The sequence below is a fragment of the Ovis aries genome, chromosome 26, assembly GCF_016772045.2.
Source record: "Ovis aries strain OAR_USU_Benz2616 breed Rambouillet chromosome 26, ARS-UI_Ramb_v3.0, whole genome shotgun sequence".
NCBI classification, from domain to species: Eukaryota; Metazoa; Chordata; class Mammalia; order Artiodactyla; family Bovidae; genus Ovis; species Ovis aries.
The window spans coordinates 41400394-41417892 of NC_056079.1; the positions used below are offsets into that span (position 1 = coordinate 41400394).

General features: G+C 49.8%; 1 protein-coding gene across 1 annotated transcript in view; it reads right to left on the reverse strand.

Annotated features, from left to right (window-relative positions):
* Positions 1-3590: 3590 nt before the first annotated feature.
* UBE2E1 (ubiquitin conjugating enzyme E2 E1) overlaps positions 3591-17499 on the reverse strand; it is a 68072-nt gene continuing 54163 nt past the window's right edge. Inside the window, exons 4-6 of the mRNA XM_027962725.2 lie at positions 7216-7348; positions 5322-5469; positions 3591-4381 (exon numbers count right to left, since the gene is read on the reverse strand). Of these exons, the coding sequence (XP_027818526.1) occupies positions 4284-4381; positions 5322-5469; positions 7216-7348 (379 nt within the window). The 3' untranslated portion in view covers positions 3591-4283. The remainder of the gene's footprint in view (positions 4382-5321; positions 5470-7215; positions 7349-17499) is intronic.

Here is a 17499-nt window from a genome sequence, read left to right on the forward strand (position 1 = left end):
TCCCTCGTGCCACAGTGTGGCAGAGAGACCCACAAATAACCGTCCTGCAGTTTGCTCCTCTGCTGAACTCAGCCTGGCTAAGTGCGTAACAGGACTGTGTTCCTTCTGAACATGCGGTGAACGGATGCGAACCTCCCCCCTGGCCCCTACAGCTCCTCCTACCCTGGCGGTGGTTGCTTCTCCGTGAGAGCCACTTCTCACGTGGCAATGCTGCGTTGATGCAAATGGAATTCGGACTTGTCACCCCAACAAAACAATGAGCTCTTTGAGGGCAGTGACTATCTTAAATCATTATATATATGGCTTTATATTCTCCCTAGTCTAAAGAGGGGAGGGGCGTCCCAGGTGGCCCAGTGGCTAAGACTCTGCTCCCGATACAGGGGGGATCTGGGTTTGATCCCTGGTCGGGGAACTAGCTCCCATGTAGAACAACTAAAAGATCCAGAGCAAATGAATATCAAAAAAGTGGATGCTGTCAGTATGGGGACAAACTGACAGGGTGCCTTGAGGACAGCATCACCTCAGGGTATTCCTGCTAAAGGTACATAACCTGAATCAAGTCACAAGGCAACATGAGACAGACTCACATCAAGAGAAAAGTTACCAAAAAACCCAGATCTAGGCTCTTCAGAAATGCCAATGTCAGCAAAGACCACACACAGAGAAAGAACAAAGGAGCTATCGATGATTATCACGCTAAGTGGAGTAAGTCAGAGACCAGCGTGTCACAGACGAACTTACTCACAAAACAGAAACAGACTCTCAGACTCACAGGCTCTCAGACTCAGAAAACAAACCATGGTTACCAGAGGGGAAAGGTGGGGAAGGAGAAATTAAAAGTTTAGGGTGAACAGATACTCCTACCTATAAAATAGGTAACCAACAAGGACCTACTCTCTTGCACAGGGAATTGTATTCAATACCTTGTATGAGGTTGGTGCCAATGTAACTGTGGTTTTGGACCATGAATTTCAAATCATTATAACTATTCTCAAATACATCTTTATTAATCAAAATAGGAACCAGTACAATCAACACAATTTTGCCCACAAAAAATAACTTTGTTTATTCCCCAGAGCCTAAAAATCTGTGCTTTGGGATTCCGTGAACTCTAGGAAAGCATTTTCTGCCTCCTGCTGGTTGTGAAAGAGTTTTCCCTGCAAAAAGTTGTCAAGATGCTTGAAGTGGTAGTCGGGTCGTGAGAGTTCAGGTGAATATGGCGGAAGAGGCAAGAGTGTGGGCCAGTTTGTTCTACGCGCAGTGAGTATTGGATGGAGAGAATCGGGCCCTCTCTGAGGACCAATGCCAGCTGCAGGCACTGCGGCTTTCAGTGCATCTCACCGATGTGCTGAGCGTACTTCTCAGATGGAGTGGTTTCACCAGGATTCAGAAAGCTGTCGTGGCCAGGCCGGCAGGAGACCGCCGAGCAGTGACCAGGGCCTTTTCTGGTGCAAGTGTGGCTCTGGAAGTGCTCTGCAGCTTCTCCGTCCGGCCACTGAGCTGGTCGCCAGCTGTTGCGTAAAATCCAGTTTTGATGCACGTCACTGTTGCACGGGATTGAGGAATGGTTAGTTTTTGTTTGCAGTCAGCTCACGAGGCACCCACTTACAGAGCCTGTTCACCTTTCCAGTTTGTTTCAAGTGCCGAATCACCGCAGGAAGGCTGACGTTGAGTTCTTCGGCAACTTCTTGTGCAGCTGTGAGAGCATCGGCCTTGGCGATCCTCCCAGTTGGCCGTGGTCAGCCCCCGCCGGCCACCCACCATGCTCGTCGTCTTCAAGGCCCTAGTCTCCTTTCTAAGACTTCTTGATCTGCCCTTGCGCTGTGTGTTGGCAGTTCCTGCGCCAGGTGTGTTGTTGATGTTGCAAGTTATCTCTGCTGCTTACAACCCATTTTGAAATCGAGTAAGAAAAGTGATTTTATTTTTTGTCTAACATCATTTTGTGAACTTCCTGATGTTCAAGCTGGTTTTAGAAAAGGCAGAGGAACCAGAGATCAAACTGCCAACATCCACTGGATCATGGAAAAAGCAAGAGAGTTCCAGAAAAACATGTATTTCTGCTTTATTGACTATGCCAAAGCCTTTGACTGTGTGGATCACAATAAACTATGGAAAATTCTGAAAGAGATGGGATTACCAGACCACCTGACCTGCCTCTTGAGAAATCTGTATGCAGGTCAGGAAGCAACAGTTAGAACTGGACATGGAACAACAGACTGGTTCCAAATAGGAAAAGGAGTACGTCAAGGCTGTATATTGTGACTCTGCTTGTTTAACTTCTATGCAGAGTACATCATGAGAAACGCTGGACTGGAAGAAACACAAGCTAGAATCAAGACTGCCGGGAGAAATATCAATAACCTCAGATATGCAGATGACACCACCCTTATGGCAGAAAGTGAAGAGGAACTAAAAAGCCTCTTGATGAAAGTGAAAGAGGAGAATGAAAAGTTGGCCTAAAGCTCAACATTCAGAAAACGGAGATCATGGCATCTGGTCCCATCACTTCATGGGAAATAGATGGGGAAACAGTGGAAACAGTGTCAGACTTTATTTTTCTGGTCTCCAAAATCACTGCAGATGGTGACTGCAGCCATCAAATTAAAAGACGCTTACTCCTTGGAAGAAAAGTTATGACCAACCTAGATAGCATATTCAAAAGCAGAGACATTACTTTGCCGACTAAGGTCCATCTAGTCAAGGCTATGGTTTTCCCAGTGGTCATGTATGGATGTGAGAGTTGGACTGTGAAGAAGGCTGAGCGCCGAAGAATTGATGCTTTTGAACTGTGGTGTTGGAGAAGACTCTTGAGAGTCCCTTGGACTGCAAGGAGATCCAACCAGTCCATTCTGAAGGAGATCAGCCCTGGGATTTCTTTGGAAGGAATGATGCTGAAGGTGAAACTCCAGTACTTTGGCCACCTCACGCGAAGAGTTGACTCATTGGAAAAGACTCTGATGCTGGGAGGGATTTGGGGGCAGGAGGAGAAGGGGATGACAGAGGATGAGATGGCTGGATGGCATCACGGACTCGATGGACATGAGTCTGAGTGAACTCCATGAGTTGGTGATGGGCAGGGAGGCCTGGCGTGCTGTGATTCATGGGGTCGCAAAGAGTCGGACACGACTGAGTGAACTGAACTGAACATCATTTTGTTAGCAAGTAATAAGTCATTAGCAAACAAAAAAGTAAATTGAGACATGCACATTAGAATGACGTATATAACACAACCACATTTAAGAATGTATCCAGTATCAAATGGCAGAGAACACTGCAAAACCACAGTTATTTCTGCACCAATCGAATTCTACCACCGCATCTACAAATTAGAGAATTCTTTTAAAAGATGGAGCAGAACTCTTATCTTTGGAAGAAAATGACTTAGATTATCTAACCTTTTCTAAGGCACCTCAGTATTTATCCTGCAAGGCTGTTGGATAAATTAAGAGTAACATACCAAGCCCAGTTGGTGCTGGGTAAATGAAACCAAGGTGTTCAGTCTGCATTACCTGTAATTGTTTTAATAGTAAAGATCTAGCAAGAAGAAAAACTACCAAAAAAGGCAAAAGAAAGTCGTGAATGCAGCAGTGTTGGTGGTTGTTTTAATATTGTTTATTAGCACAGTAACAAATGCAGACTTCAGTAGTCCACAACATAGAACCAATCCACTGAGCAACCCTACTCCACGCCGGACAGCTAACAGCTTAAGGTATTTTACTACAGGTTTTCAGAAGTCCTGATTCAAACCTCTCTCTCTCCACAATAAAGTAGATTGGCATATAAAATAAAATACATAACTACTCATTTTCTATATTGGTGTCTTATAGCCACGTGTCCATTTTATATATGAGATGACAGTCTCTAAAAGCTGTTAAATATCAATGTTCCCTTTCAAGCAGGGAAAACAATTTCCAATTTTTCAAGACAAAAAAGTGTGTAGTCTTGGAAGGACTTTACATAAATGTCCATGTGTAACCTGTACGAAATTAAGCTGTTTTAAATTTACAGTCTACAAGCGACTGTACCCAAATGCCTAGTCCTCTCTGTGCTGCACCTCAGCTAACACTGCAGAGCTAATGGCAGGTTTAGAAGTTGCTATTACCAATTCTGTCTACCGCAGCAAGATACCTTAAGTGACAACAAAATCTTAGGAAATAAGACTGAATAATATCTGTTATAGAAATACCCTACTCTTTACCAACTCCCACCCTCCCCCACCCCTTCAAAATCATAAGCAGCTCTCTCTGTGACAGACAATGCTGTGAAGGACTGTGGAGCCCAGTTTACGTGGCGTATCTCTTGGTCCACTGTCTGGCCATCCTGTCGTGCTCTGCCCTGTTGGTCATATACTGAGTGGCGATACTTCCCACCAAGGGGTCGGCTGGAAGAGAAGACCGCATGTTACTCTGAGGGAAGGAAAGGACGTTTCCGTCTTAGCCAGTAGGTCAGTGGCAGCCTGGGAGAATGTGGACAGGTGGCTGTCATCAAGCCCCTCCACCATTCCGGATGCCTCTCCTTCCAGACTCGCCCCTCCCCCCACTGCAGGGTTCGCCCCTCCATGGCAGGGTTCAGCAGGGTCCGGGAGGCTCGAGGCCCCGACCACCGTCAACACCCAGCTCCGTGCACAGGACCACCCTGTGCTCAGTGGCGCCCAGTCTTGACACTGAGCACAGCGAGGCCCTCGAGGCTCCTGCAGCATCAAACCATTGGCCTCTCCACTATACCCAGAAACGGCCAGAGCTGCCAGGTGGAAACCTGCACTTTCAGTTAAGCAATGCTTCTCTGAAACCTAAACAGAATCTTTAGTAATTCAATTTGTATTTGGCTTATCTAGAAAAAAATTTAGTAACAGGAAATGAAGGTTCAGAAAGCACCACAGTCTGGCCATCACTAAGTATACAGCAGGGAGCCACTGTTCGGTTAGGGGCAGCTGCACAGTGGGCCTGCAGGCAGTGGGCAGGTCAGAGGCAGACACAAGCGTGTCGTTTCAGGAGAACTGTGCGGGAAATATGCGAAGGCGGAACAGAAACACATGAAGGCGGGAATATGACTAAAGATGTGAACCCACGGCAATCTGACGGGAACTCTGCAGATTAAAACTCCTTATTCCCAGAGCACATCAGCTAATGGTGAGTCGGCTGTGTTTCTCAACTAGTAGACAACTGTTGACTAGAAATTCCTCTGAAAAACGATACGTTTTTCTCCTTTGAAAGCGTGTACAAAAATAAAATCTGACCTTTAGAAAATCTTAGTTTAAATGGAAAAAACCACTATTTCCCAGGTGAGGAGGAATAAACCAAGGTAAACAGCCATAAGCTTACCAGGATTACAGTCTGTGAGAAGTGAGCAGATAGAAAGAAGGACTTTAGAAATGGTTAGTGCTGGGCTCCAATTATCTTTCAAAATGTCCAAGCAAATAACTCCTTGACTGTTAATATTACAGTGATAGATTCTTGTCCGAAATGTAACCTAAAAAATAAGGTAGTGTTAAATGAAATTTAAACAGCAAACAATGAAACTTTTTACTATAAAACCTTTTCAATTAAATGGCTCTAATTAAACCTTTTAAAGAAATAGATATTGGTTAAAAAAAAAAAAAAGTAACAGCTTAACTTAACAAAGCCAGTAAGTGTTAAGAGACTAATAAAATTGAGATTAGAAAGTATTCACGGATGCAATCTCAGGCATTTTCAATCTCATTTAAAAAGTAATCACCAACAAAAAGCAAGGTAACTTCAATTTTTCCTTTTTTTCCTCTTGAACTATAGTTGATTTACAATTTGTGTTAATTTCTGCTTTTCAGCAGTGACTCAATTTTACACACACACACACAAACATATAAACAGTCTTTTTAAAAAAATATTCTTTTCCATTATGTTTTACCCCAGGAAGCTGGATATAGTTCCCTGTATGTTTCTTGAATTCATCTTTAGCAGTTTTAATGTAAATATTTTTGGATAACTACTCGTTTGCTGACCTCTTGTGTTAGCTGGTAGAACTACATGGTCTCAAAGCAAACTTCAGCACCTAATTCAAACGTCGTAGTGGGTATATGAGAGAAGGCAATGGCACCCCACTCCAGTACTCTTGCCTGGAAAATCCCATGGACGGAGGAGCCTGGTGGGCTATAGTCCCTGGGGTCGCGACTGAGCGACTTCACTTTCACTTTTCACTTTCATGCATTGGAGAAGGAAACAGCAACCCACTCCAGTGTTCTTGCCTGGAGAATCCCAGGGACAGGGGAGCCTGGTGGGCTGCCCTCTATGGGGTCGCACAGAGTCGGACACGACAGAGGCGACTTAGCAGCAGCAGCAGTGGGTACATGAAGACAAGCTGCTTAGCAAACACCGATCACAGCCCCAAAAGGCTGAAAAGTAGATCCGCAGATGCGGCCTGTTTCTGCTCATTCTGACCTTTACATCAGATCCTGCAGCTGCCTTGCCGGCCTACATCACAGAATCCACTTTAACAGTTTCCGGGGGTGGAGCCAGAAACGCCCAAGGGCCACAGCAGCAAGACAGAGCAGCGTCAGCCGCTCGAGCCTGGGCTGTTTTCTCTCGACTCTAGTTTTCACTGTGAAATACGCCGCATCATCCACAGTGAGCATAACCTGTGGCCGTGCCGCTTTCTTAGAGTGACAGGGCTGTCCGTCGAGCCCTTGCGGCTGCAACCACACCTTCACCCGGCAGCACGCCCCGCCCGGAGGCGGCTCTGCTTCGTACTCTGAAGAGGCCCTTAGCCTCCCAGCGGACAGTGACCGGCAGCCCCCACCTGGGAGGAGAGCCTGCCGGGGTCCGAAGGGCCCGAGGCTCTGTCGGCAGGAGCGTCTCCAGCTGCCGTGCTCTAAACTCGGAGCACTTCGGGGATCTGCATGTCACCTGCGCCCTACAGCCAGGCCAACAGTCCCTGTCCTAGCCCGTGTGTGGAGACTGCGACACTGTTTCCATTGGTTAGAAACTCTTCCTGATGAGTGGGAAACAGGAGATTACCTATGGGCAGATGTGCAGGACTTTAAGCCCCGTGGAAACACACTTACTTAGAAATGCCCTTTGCCAGAAGAGGCAGTCAACCCACAGACGTGTTTTATGTATGTTCAAATGTGCCTAAGAGATTTGTCAGGATCTGCTTTTAGTTGTTAAAACCCCCACTTCAAAAGCCGGATTCATCTTTCACAGGAATATCTGAACTTCAGCGTCAATCGGGGGAGCACCTTACCTTCGGAGGCTTGAAGGGGTACTCCGGTGTGAAGGTGATATCGAGGAAGAACACGCCGCCCTCGTACACGGAGCCTGGGGGCCCGAGGATGGTGGACCTCCACTCGTAGATGTTGTCGCCTTTGGGGCCAGCGCTGCGGACAACACACCGCGGTGAGAGGGCGCCGGCGCTCGGCTCCAGCGACGCAGCCCGGGAGGGCACGCCGCTGCGCCCGCTCCCGGTAACGTGGGCGCTCCCGGCCTCCCGGCACCCCCGGTAACGTGGGGCGCTCCCGGCCTCCCCGGTAACGTGGGGCGCTCTCCGCCTCCCCGGTAACGTGGACGCTCCCGGCCTTCCCGGTAACGTGGGGCGCTCTCCACCTCCCCGGTAACGTGGGGCGCTCCCGGCCTCCCCGGTAACGTGGGCGGTCCCGGCCTCCCCGGTAACGTGGGTGCTCTGCAGAGCACAGCCCTCCGTCCTCCAGACCCGCAGGTGCGGGCCTCCAACAGGCCTCTGCCCAGGAACACCGGGAGGGGTGCCGAAGCCCCGACACCGGCCCGGCTAGGAAGGAGCCAGAAACCCTCTCCTCCATGCACCGCAGGAAACGCAAACCACACTTAAAAGGGAGAAACACCTCTCAGCACACAGAGCTCTGCAGGGCCGTGTCACCTCTGCTGAAAGCATCATTTCTGACCCTCTGACGGGGGCTCTTCGTTTCTCCATAACCTTAAACAGAAAGGAGCCCACAGATCGCAGTTCTCTGAACAGCGTCAACCATGCACGGGTGGGCGGGGGGCACAACGACCCAGTTACAAGTCATTCGGTTTCGTCTCAGCATGAATCCAATTCCACCAGCGGCTCTCTACACGCCAGATCACTGCTGCTTACACTGTTGGTTACATGCAGTCACGCCGGGATACCTTCTCCACGCACGGCCCTGTCTGATCAGCATCTCTGAATAAAGGCATGTTAATGAAAAGGTAACCAAGACCTCCGAAAGCTTAACACACTCGTCCAAACAGTAAGTGTAACATTCTAGTATTCAGAAAAGAGAAAATACCAGGAGTTTGGGAGTCAGTCTTGGTTCCTGATGTAGAAAGACCTTCCCACAGCATGGGGATGACATGGGAGACGCTGTGGAGGGGTTAACTCGCGTGTTTTCATTTCAGATTCCCAAACCTAACTAACTGCTGCTTTGAGGACAGTAAAGTGTGTTAGCCAAACACAGAAAAAGATCTTCCCTTCGAGACTTGCAGATCCAGTCAACACCCTTACTTTCTACAGAGCAGGCAAATCTCTCTTAAACAAGCGTTCTGCGTGAACTGGACTCGCTCGCTCGCACACGTGCTGAGAGCCCGCGCACCAGGCAGACGCTGAATGCAGGGGGTTCCCATAATGAACAAGACAAGAACTGCTGGTCTTCATCTTGCCCGCTGGTAACTGGTTCGAGGCGGGGCTCAATTCCTTTTAAGAGAAAGAGATGAAGAGGAAGGGAGATGAGAAGAAAAGGAAAAGTCAAAGCCGTCTTGTGGCCCCATACTTTACCCAAACCCACTGGAGACTTTTTCTTTCAGTCTGGAGTTTGGAGAAGGAACCACAGCAACAGAAGCTAGGGGAACAAGCTAAGTTAGGGGAAAAGAAAAGAGAGAAGCTGAGGAAGAAAGCACAGCGTGGCCGGAAAGGAAGGAGAAAACACGGGCGAAGAACAGGGGCCGCGGGGGCGCCAGGGCCCACCCGGTCAGGAGGCAGAGGGGGGGCGCCAGGGCCCACCCGGTCAGGAGGCAGAGGGGGGGCGCCAGGGCCCACCCGGTCAGGAGGCAGAGAGAGCCCAGACCCCGGACGGAGCGCTGCCGAGCCGTGTGACCTGGAGCAAGTCGCCAGCTTCTCACGGCAACAGTCCGAAAACTAAACACCATCGGGAAGGAGGTGCTGGTGACCACCTCTGCAGAGCAACAAGTCCACAGGGATCGCTCTTTAAACGGCAGCAGTCACCTCTGTTACTAATGACTTGAGTATAACCACTGGCTCACACAGGACGGCCCCTTCATACCTCCTTGGGATGGATAGTCCCAAGAACTATTAAAAACCTGTTTTACGATGGACATGCATGGAAAGAGAGATTGTTTAACACCATCTCTAAGATTAAGTCACACATATGCAGACACCATCTTTGAGTTTTAAAAAGACAACTCTCGACTCTGCAAGACGTCTGACCACAGCTATCACAAGCTGGGATGCAAGGAGTGCCCTTGGCCAGCGCGCTCTCCGGAGACACGGTAACCCCTCCACGTGGAGGGATACGACTCTGCTGCTTCATCTCCTGAGATGAGCACTGGTCCTCAGGCGTCCTGAGTGCCGCCCTGCCTGTAGGTTTGCAGAAAGTCTACAGATCGGGCTGGCGCAGCTGGGACTCCTGTCTAAGCAGATGGAAGGACACCGACACAGAGGCGGCAGCTAAGAAGACGCACCGTCCCCTCCTATCGCGTTCACAATACCTAAGGCTCGAAGGCGAAAGGCTGGCATTCGCGCTAAACCCCCTTCTTCTGTCCAAAACACGACCGCACCAACCGCTGTTCACTCAGTTGCATCCCACTCGCTGTGACCCCATGGACTGCAGCCCGCCAAGCTCCTCCGTGCAAGGGATTCCCAGGCAAGAACCCTGGAGGGGGAATTTCCTTCTCCAGGTGCGTAGGGAGCCATGCTGTTTTCCTCACAGTCAGCTTAGCGGTGCTAAGAGACTGAGAAAAAAATAACGGTCAAGTCAGTCTGTCCCACCCTGGTGGGGAAATGCGGGCAAAGGCCCAATCCTGGGGGCCCTTAATACAGAAAAAAGACAGCAGCACAGTGGTCTAACAACATGCCACTACAAGCAGATTCTATGGTGGTCTCTCAATTTCATCACCAAAATCATCTGTGAAACTTTAAAAATGACAGATTCCTGACCTTCATGCCAGGGGTACTACTGAGCTTAGCCCATCCAGAAGGGGAACCAAGACTCCACATATTTAAAAAGCTCTTCTGGCGACCTCAGAGCAGGTGCTTTGCATCTGGGCCCCCTGTACAGGTTACTGGGAGGAGGACAACCGTCCAGAACCTAAGTGTCAACAGTTCACAGCTTGTCACCTGTGATACAGCTAGAAATTCAAATCGAGACTGCTGCCTATTTGTGAGCAGCTTCCAGTTCGGTGTGAACTTTCTGAAAGTTCAGGGAAACGTCTGGAGAGAGAGTTTGAGGGCTTCCCTGGTGGTCCAGTGGCTAAGACTCCAGTCTCTCCAGGCAGGGGACCTGGGTTCGATCCCTGGTCAGGGAACTAGATCGCACATGCTGCAACTCAGACTGGAGCAGCCTAATCAATCAATCAACATTAGAGAGAGAGAGAGTTACAAGCATGTAACATAAACTGGAAGTCCACGGGAAGAGAACTGTTTGATTAACACCGTGTCTATACTAAGAAAATGAAGAATGAAGGTAGGTTATAAGAAAAACAGTCTAAGTGAGGTAGGATCAAAAGTAGCTGAAATCATGAAGCATAAACAAGAGCTGTGGAAAAGAGCAACACAGATCCGTAACCTGTGGGTCCTGAACCAGCGGGCTTGGAAACTACCGTGAAGCATCTGAGAATCTACTGCAAAGACCAAGGACTGCTGCCTGTTACTGCGTGAAGTCACCCAGCTTTCTGTCGTACGCATCTTCCTGATCACAGAACAAAGATTATGGTAAGGGACCTGCAATACTTTTGCCTTTTCCCCCTCTTTCTAATTCTCACTGGAAAAAGTCAGGATCCTACTGGCCTAGAAGGTGCTAGACAGACCCATGGCAAAATTTGAGGGCAGAAGCTTCCAGCTCTCAGAAAGTGAGACTGTTCTGGGGAAGTGTGTCCCAACACCCCACCCTCTTCCTCCATAAAACGACCGACTGGTTTGCCTGCTCAGTCAGCACACACCTTCACCAGCCTCCCGTCCCCTCCCTGCAACAGAAGATACTTTCGGTTGTACAATAAGAAATGTAACTCCAGTTTTAAACACCAATTCAAGTACATGAATCAGTCTAAGGCCTTAGAAGGGATGGAAAGTTCTGAATTGGGAAATGGGAGGTTGAATTTAAGGAATTAAGGGAAGATGGGACCACCACCACCACACGTCCCTGCTCGGTGACTGCAATCTCCGAAAGTGGCTGAGACTCTGCCTTCCAGATTCTGTTCAATTCAGGTTTACTGTAACACAAACACTTTTCAAAATAAAAGCGCACGGTAATTCCCTGGCGGTCCAGTGGTCAGGACCCCTCGACGTCACTGCCAAGGGCCCAGTTTCGCGCTCTGATCGCGGCACTGAGGCCCTGCAGCCACGCAGCGTGGCCAGGGGACACAGAGTGTAATAAACTCTTACCAAGGCCAAAGGAAAGAACTGTGACCTAAATTCTGCTTTTTTCTCTCTGGTCAAAATACACACAGCTTTAGGGCTTCCCTGGTGGGTCGGTGGTAAAGAATCCACCTGTCGGTGCAGGAGACACGGGTTCAATCCCTGATTCAGGAAGACCCCACAAGCTGCGGAGCAACCAAGCCTGAGGCCCAGCCGAGGCACTGCACCGCACGGAGCCCGCGCCCCGCACCCCGGCACGCCATGCAGCACCAAGGACCCGGCACGCAAACAGAAGCAGAGAGAAAACAAACACAGCTTCAGCAAACACTGCAAGAAAAGCAAGAGGAACCTCTCCTTGTGATGCAGCTTTCTCATTTCTGTAGTAGTTTCTGAGGTCACTCAGATCCGGTGGGGCAGGGGCAGTAAGGACCCCAGCCTTCCCAGAGCGTGTGGGGCAGGGCAGCCACAGGCCCCACGTCTCACCAGTGCTGACCTGGGAGGCACACAGCAAAAGCTATCAGTCGGCGTAACTTCTGTGTAACACTTGGGGTCCTAGTGCGAACAGGACAGAACCTAACTAATGCAACTCATTTACGGTATAATCCTAGGAAATTAATAAAACCAATCTTTAAAACCTGTCATCAGAGCAGCCTTACTATAGAATCTGACGTGCTCTCTGGATTGACTTTTCCAAGAAAACCACACATGTGAATGTTTAAACTTCATTCCAAATGAAACAAAATTTTATTTTCACTTAAAGATGTTTTTCTCCTCCTCACCCATGCCCACACTCAGTATCAATTTGTTAGACTATTCTCCCACGACAACAGTTAAGAAACCAACGTTGCCCTTCAGTTTTCAAAAGCTATATTAGTTTCTTAAAAACAACACCCTGAAAGCAAGGCAAATATTACAATCAATTTTTAAAATTTTTATTGGGAGAGATGATCCCTGCTTACAAACACAGAAATCCCTAACTGAGATGCTATTTTAGACATAATCCTAAAAGACTTAGTTATCTGGTCTCACACCCTAAAAACAGCGAGGGAGCCGAGGCTGGGGGACAGAAAGCCAACAAGCGTGCCGCAGCTGGGGAGCCGGGCGTGGGGGCCACGGGGCAGGCCAGCAGGGGCTCAGGTCAGCCGGCACGGCTCCTTCTTCCCAAAGCCCCCACAGACCCGTGGTGTCGCCCCACAGGACAGTGACCCGTGTTTCAGGAGGACGGGCGCCTGGAGGCAACCACACGCCAGCGAAACTTAAGACTGGACGGGCTGGTCCCCGCCTCCCCTCTGCCCCACAGAAGGCATGTGACAGCAACGAGCGAGCATACGGGGCGCCGCTGCCGTCACAGCCGCGGAGCCCACGCCCGACGGGAGCCGAGCCGAAGAGCCGCGCTCGGTGTGGGCGACGCCGTCTGAGCAGGGTTCTGCGGGTCGCAGCCGGGACGGGGGCGTCCGCGGGCAGCCCCACGCGCTGTCAGACGCCGCCGCCGTTCCCGACCGCGGGTCTGCTGCTCAGTGCCCGGTACAGAGAGAGCGGGCGCAACGCGGTCCAGGCGGTTATCAATCACAGGTGGGTTTGCAGGAGTTCCTGGCGGTCTAGTGGTTAGGATTTGGGGCTTTCACTGACATGGCCTGGGTTCCACTCCTGGTTGGAAAACTGAGATCCCCCAAAATGAGATTTGCACACGCCCCAGTGTTCTATAGACCCCGACTACTCAAAATGTGGTCCCTGAACAAAAGCAACGTCAGCATCCCCCGGGTGTCTGTTAGAAAAGCAGACTCTGAGGCCCCAGACCTACGGCATCAGAATCTATATCTTAACAGTCCCCAAACGACGCCTGAGCACATCAGAGTCTGAGAAGGTGGCTGTGGGGGAAAACAAACGGCAACGAATTTCAACTCCACTTTCCAATGTTCTGTAACCGATTCAAATGACCTGTCGTGTTATCTAGGTCTCTCCTTCTCCATCTGTACTTCTTTGCAGTAAAAAAAAAAAAAAGATCAACCCTGGTGATGCTTAGCTCTGTTCAGTCTGTAAGATCAATAACCAAACACAGAACTGAGAAAGTGCTTACAGGAAGAGACCTGCTATCAAATCTATGTTCCCTACAAACATATGGCTCAAAGTCCATTCTTAACTTACTCTCCTTTTGCTAAGAAATTCAAGATGAATATGAGAGAATAGCAGGAATCTTTTCTCAAGTGACCACAGGGACTCCTCATCCCCCACGATCACTGCCCAAAAGACGTCGGTCCAGGGAATGAGAGCGACCTTCTTGGTGACAGCTACTGAACACACCCAGAGGAATTTTATAAAAACAGACCCTGAAACCATGCTGTTCTGGCGCCCCTCCGGAAAACAGTGACCATCCAGACTCGGGCTCACATGGCGGGGCTGCCTGGGATGCCCTTCAGCACTGTCCCTTGGGAGGAACTTCCAGACCAAGGGCCTACCTAAAGGACTGCCCAGGAGAGCCGGGGTCCATGCAGGAGCTCAAGTCTGTGTACCCAGGCAGCTGCTCTGTAACAGTGAGTCCAAGCAGGGGGCACACTGTCCTACACAGGAAGGAGAACTCACTCAAACAAACATACATGGAAAACAGCACAGGCCACGTCCACCAGGGGAGGGGCCTTCCTGCAAAGCCCCCACGGCTGGCCGCGCCCACACTGAGGACAGAGACCTCCATCTTCCGCAGGAGAGAGCGGACAGCCTCTCAGAGGCACTCGTGACACACTCTTCACGGAGCAGGGGGCTCATCTGGGGCCTGCGGAAGCGGCAGAGCTCATTTTTGAAATGTGTTTCCAATCAGGAAAGACTTGTCTGTGGATTACTTAAACCACTACAAGCTACGTGGGTGCACAAACTCTCTCACATCAGACTCTTAAGTCTTCTAGAGAGTAATTTCCCACACACCGTACAGGTCTGCAGGCCTGATAGTGATGAACACTGAATTAGCTGGTCAAAATATGTACCACTGTTCAGGATTATATGACAATGCTTCCAAGTCAGGTGAAATAACAAAACCCCACAAAAGCTCCATCTTGCCCAACTGGCCGTCAGCTGCAGTTTTATCTCACAGGCTACTGCTTTAGGAAAAAGCAACATCCAGTCCTTCCGGAAATTCACATTCCAAATTGAAAAAAATCAGACACACACGGAGTAAGGACACAAAGAAAATGATTTTAAGACAATTTGAAAGAGACTCCAGCAGGGACACTGAAAGAGCTGCAGGCCTCAGAAACCATCGCCCTCAGAGGTCCCTTCCTCTCAATGAGGGGTGGCTGAGTTTTTAGAGCTTTTAGTTAACTGAGCCCAGAATCGGGCTTTAACCTCTGAACTACTGAGTAAAGAGTGGGGGCAGGCATCGAGCATGTGAAATGACGAACTAGCCCCAAACGAAGGGCCTAAAAAAAATCAGACTGCGGAGGATGGGGAGGACAACACACTGGAAGGATTACAGAGAATTAGAAGATCAGCACACCCCGTGTATCAGAGGCTGTGTTCCTATACGGTGTTAAACAGGTAGCTATTCAGAATTAAGGTAGACCAGACAATAGCTCTTTTCTGCAGGAACCAGACAAGCATGACTTAGAACAATTCTGATTTGTTTTGTGTTTCCCAGAGAAATGAGAGAAATGGTCTGAGCAAGTCAGGCTCTCAGGCCGCTACCCCTCTATTCCCACTGAAGCAGCCGGAGCCAGGGTACCAGCCTTGGAGCCCCGAGTTTTCAGGTGCGGTGTTCACACCAACATCTGTAAAACTGCTATTCGAGTGAGGACTCCTGACCCCTGAACAACACAAATTTCAACTGTGGGGGTCCACTTATGCCCAGAGTTTTTTCAATAGATACATTAGGAAACTTTGGGAGGATCGCTAACAATCTGAAAAACCTCATAGCCTAATTGCATAGCCTAGAAATATCAAAAAAAGGAACAGGTATGTCACGAAGGCATAAAGCAAATGCAGGTACACATACAATGGGCTTCCTGGGTGGCGCTAGTGGTAAGAACCCCCCTGTCAACACTGGAAGACGTAAGGGACATGGGTGCAATCCCTGGATCAGGAAGATCCCCTGGAGGAGGCAATAGCAACCCACTCCAGTGTTCTTGTCTGGAGAACCCCGTGGACAGAGGAGCCTGGCGGGCTACAGTCCGGAGGGTCGCGAGAGTCAGACACGACTGAGCCCCTTGCACGTGTGTATGTAGTGAGCGCACGAGTGAGCACGCATACAATATACAAACTGTGCTGATCGACGGTGCTACTGGTGAGGCGTGCTGTCAACAGCAGGCTGTTAGAAGTTCTGGGAGGAATCCAAAGTTGTACTTGGGACCCCCGATCCCTGCACTGTTCAGGGGCTACTGTAACTAGAAACCAGCAATTACTTGGGCTCTCCCTGGGGCAGCGGTGCACAGCCAGCTTGTCCACGGAGACGATAACCGTCCTGCGGGTCAGTGAGAGGCAGCTGGTGGAGCAGAGCCTCCTGTTTACTCTCGGGAGGTGGGGTGGGGGTGAGGCACACCTGTTAATGCTGCGCCCTCCGCACATTCAGTGCTGACCCTTAGCAGCAACAGGGCCACAAGGAGAAGCCACTTACTTACAGGACACCACTATCCTCAAAAAAGAACCTCCCAGGCTCTCCTCGGTTCCAAGAGAAGACTCCAGAACATACCTCTGGCTACAGAGCCCTCACTGAGGTTTCCCACCACTCACACTGGCCGTCTGTGCCACCTCCAAGCTGCAGGCATGCGAGCAGGAAGCTGTGGGCAGGGGGCGTGAGGCCCAGCCTTGCCCTTCCAGAGTCAGAGGAGGACCTGCCTCAACTGTATCGCAGCAGCGGACTTTCTGGGTCACTTATTATGTGGTGTGAATTCTACAATTAATTTCATTGTTTAATAAAGCTTTTATTTAATAATTAAGAATTTTCACTGCCCTTGAAAGTACTCCAGTTTGGCTCATCTGTGGTTAATCCACACAGAGGGGATCTGAGACCGCATGCTCGCACCAGGCTGGGGCTGGCCGGCCAGGCTCCCGATTCTTCCCGCACCCCTCAACCCAGGCTCTGAGCAAACGCCCCATGCAGGTGCTGGGCGTCCTCGGTCCAGCCCCTACCGCTTCCCTCAGCACAGCCCCAGGGGGATTTGGAGGATACACGCACCTTCAGCTAGAGCTGGCTCTGACACCATCAGGCAAGAGAGAAGACGGGCAGTATCCTGGGTCCCCTGCGGCAGTCCACAGGCCAGCGCTACCCACAGCCCTGAGCCACCATCTGCCTCTTCCCCTCCGCAGCTCCTGCATTTGCACTGTCGAGCTTTCCTGACAGCAGGATCTGAGGACAGTCAGTGCAGAAGCAGAGAGAGTAACACAGCTGTTGCCTTAAGTCTGACACTGAAGGAATATGCAAATACGTAAAATAGTGCCCCTCATCTAGGCTTTTTGGATTTGGAAAATCAGAGTTGCATGCTAACATGTCCTGGGTTACTTCTAAATGAACTATTTTTTTTAATGTTTCAGCTCTAATATTGAATGGGATAAAAGTCTGTAATCATTAACCACATGAACAAAAGCTCTTGCTTATAATTATTTTTAAAGGTATAACGGGGTCCTGAAACTTCTTTAAAAACTTGAGAACTGCTGGGGAAATTATTTTAAGATCATATTAACACAACTGGCTAACCATTAAAACAAGTGTTTGATCCTTAATTTCATCAGCTATTTAAAACAAACAAAACCGTAGAAGTTTGAACAGGAACTGGAAGAATATATGGTGAGGATTTTCTACCTGAGGGTGGGGCCACATCACGCCAAGCCCTGCACAGAGGCCGCCGGCGCCTCCAGGCGGCCCTCAAGCCTCCTCTCGGTAGGCTCCAAGCGCCCTGCGGTGCCTGAGCGCGGTTCCTCGTGACTGTCACAGGCAGGAGGTATGGCCGGACGCTCCCTGCAGCG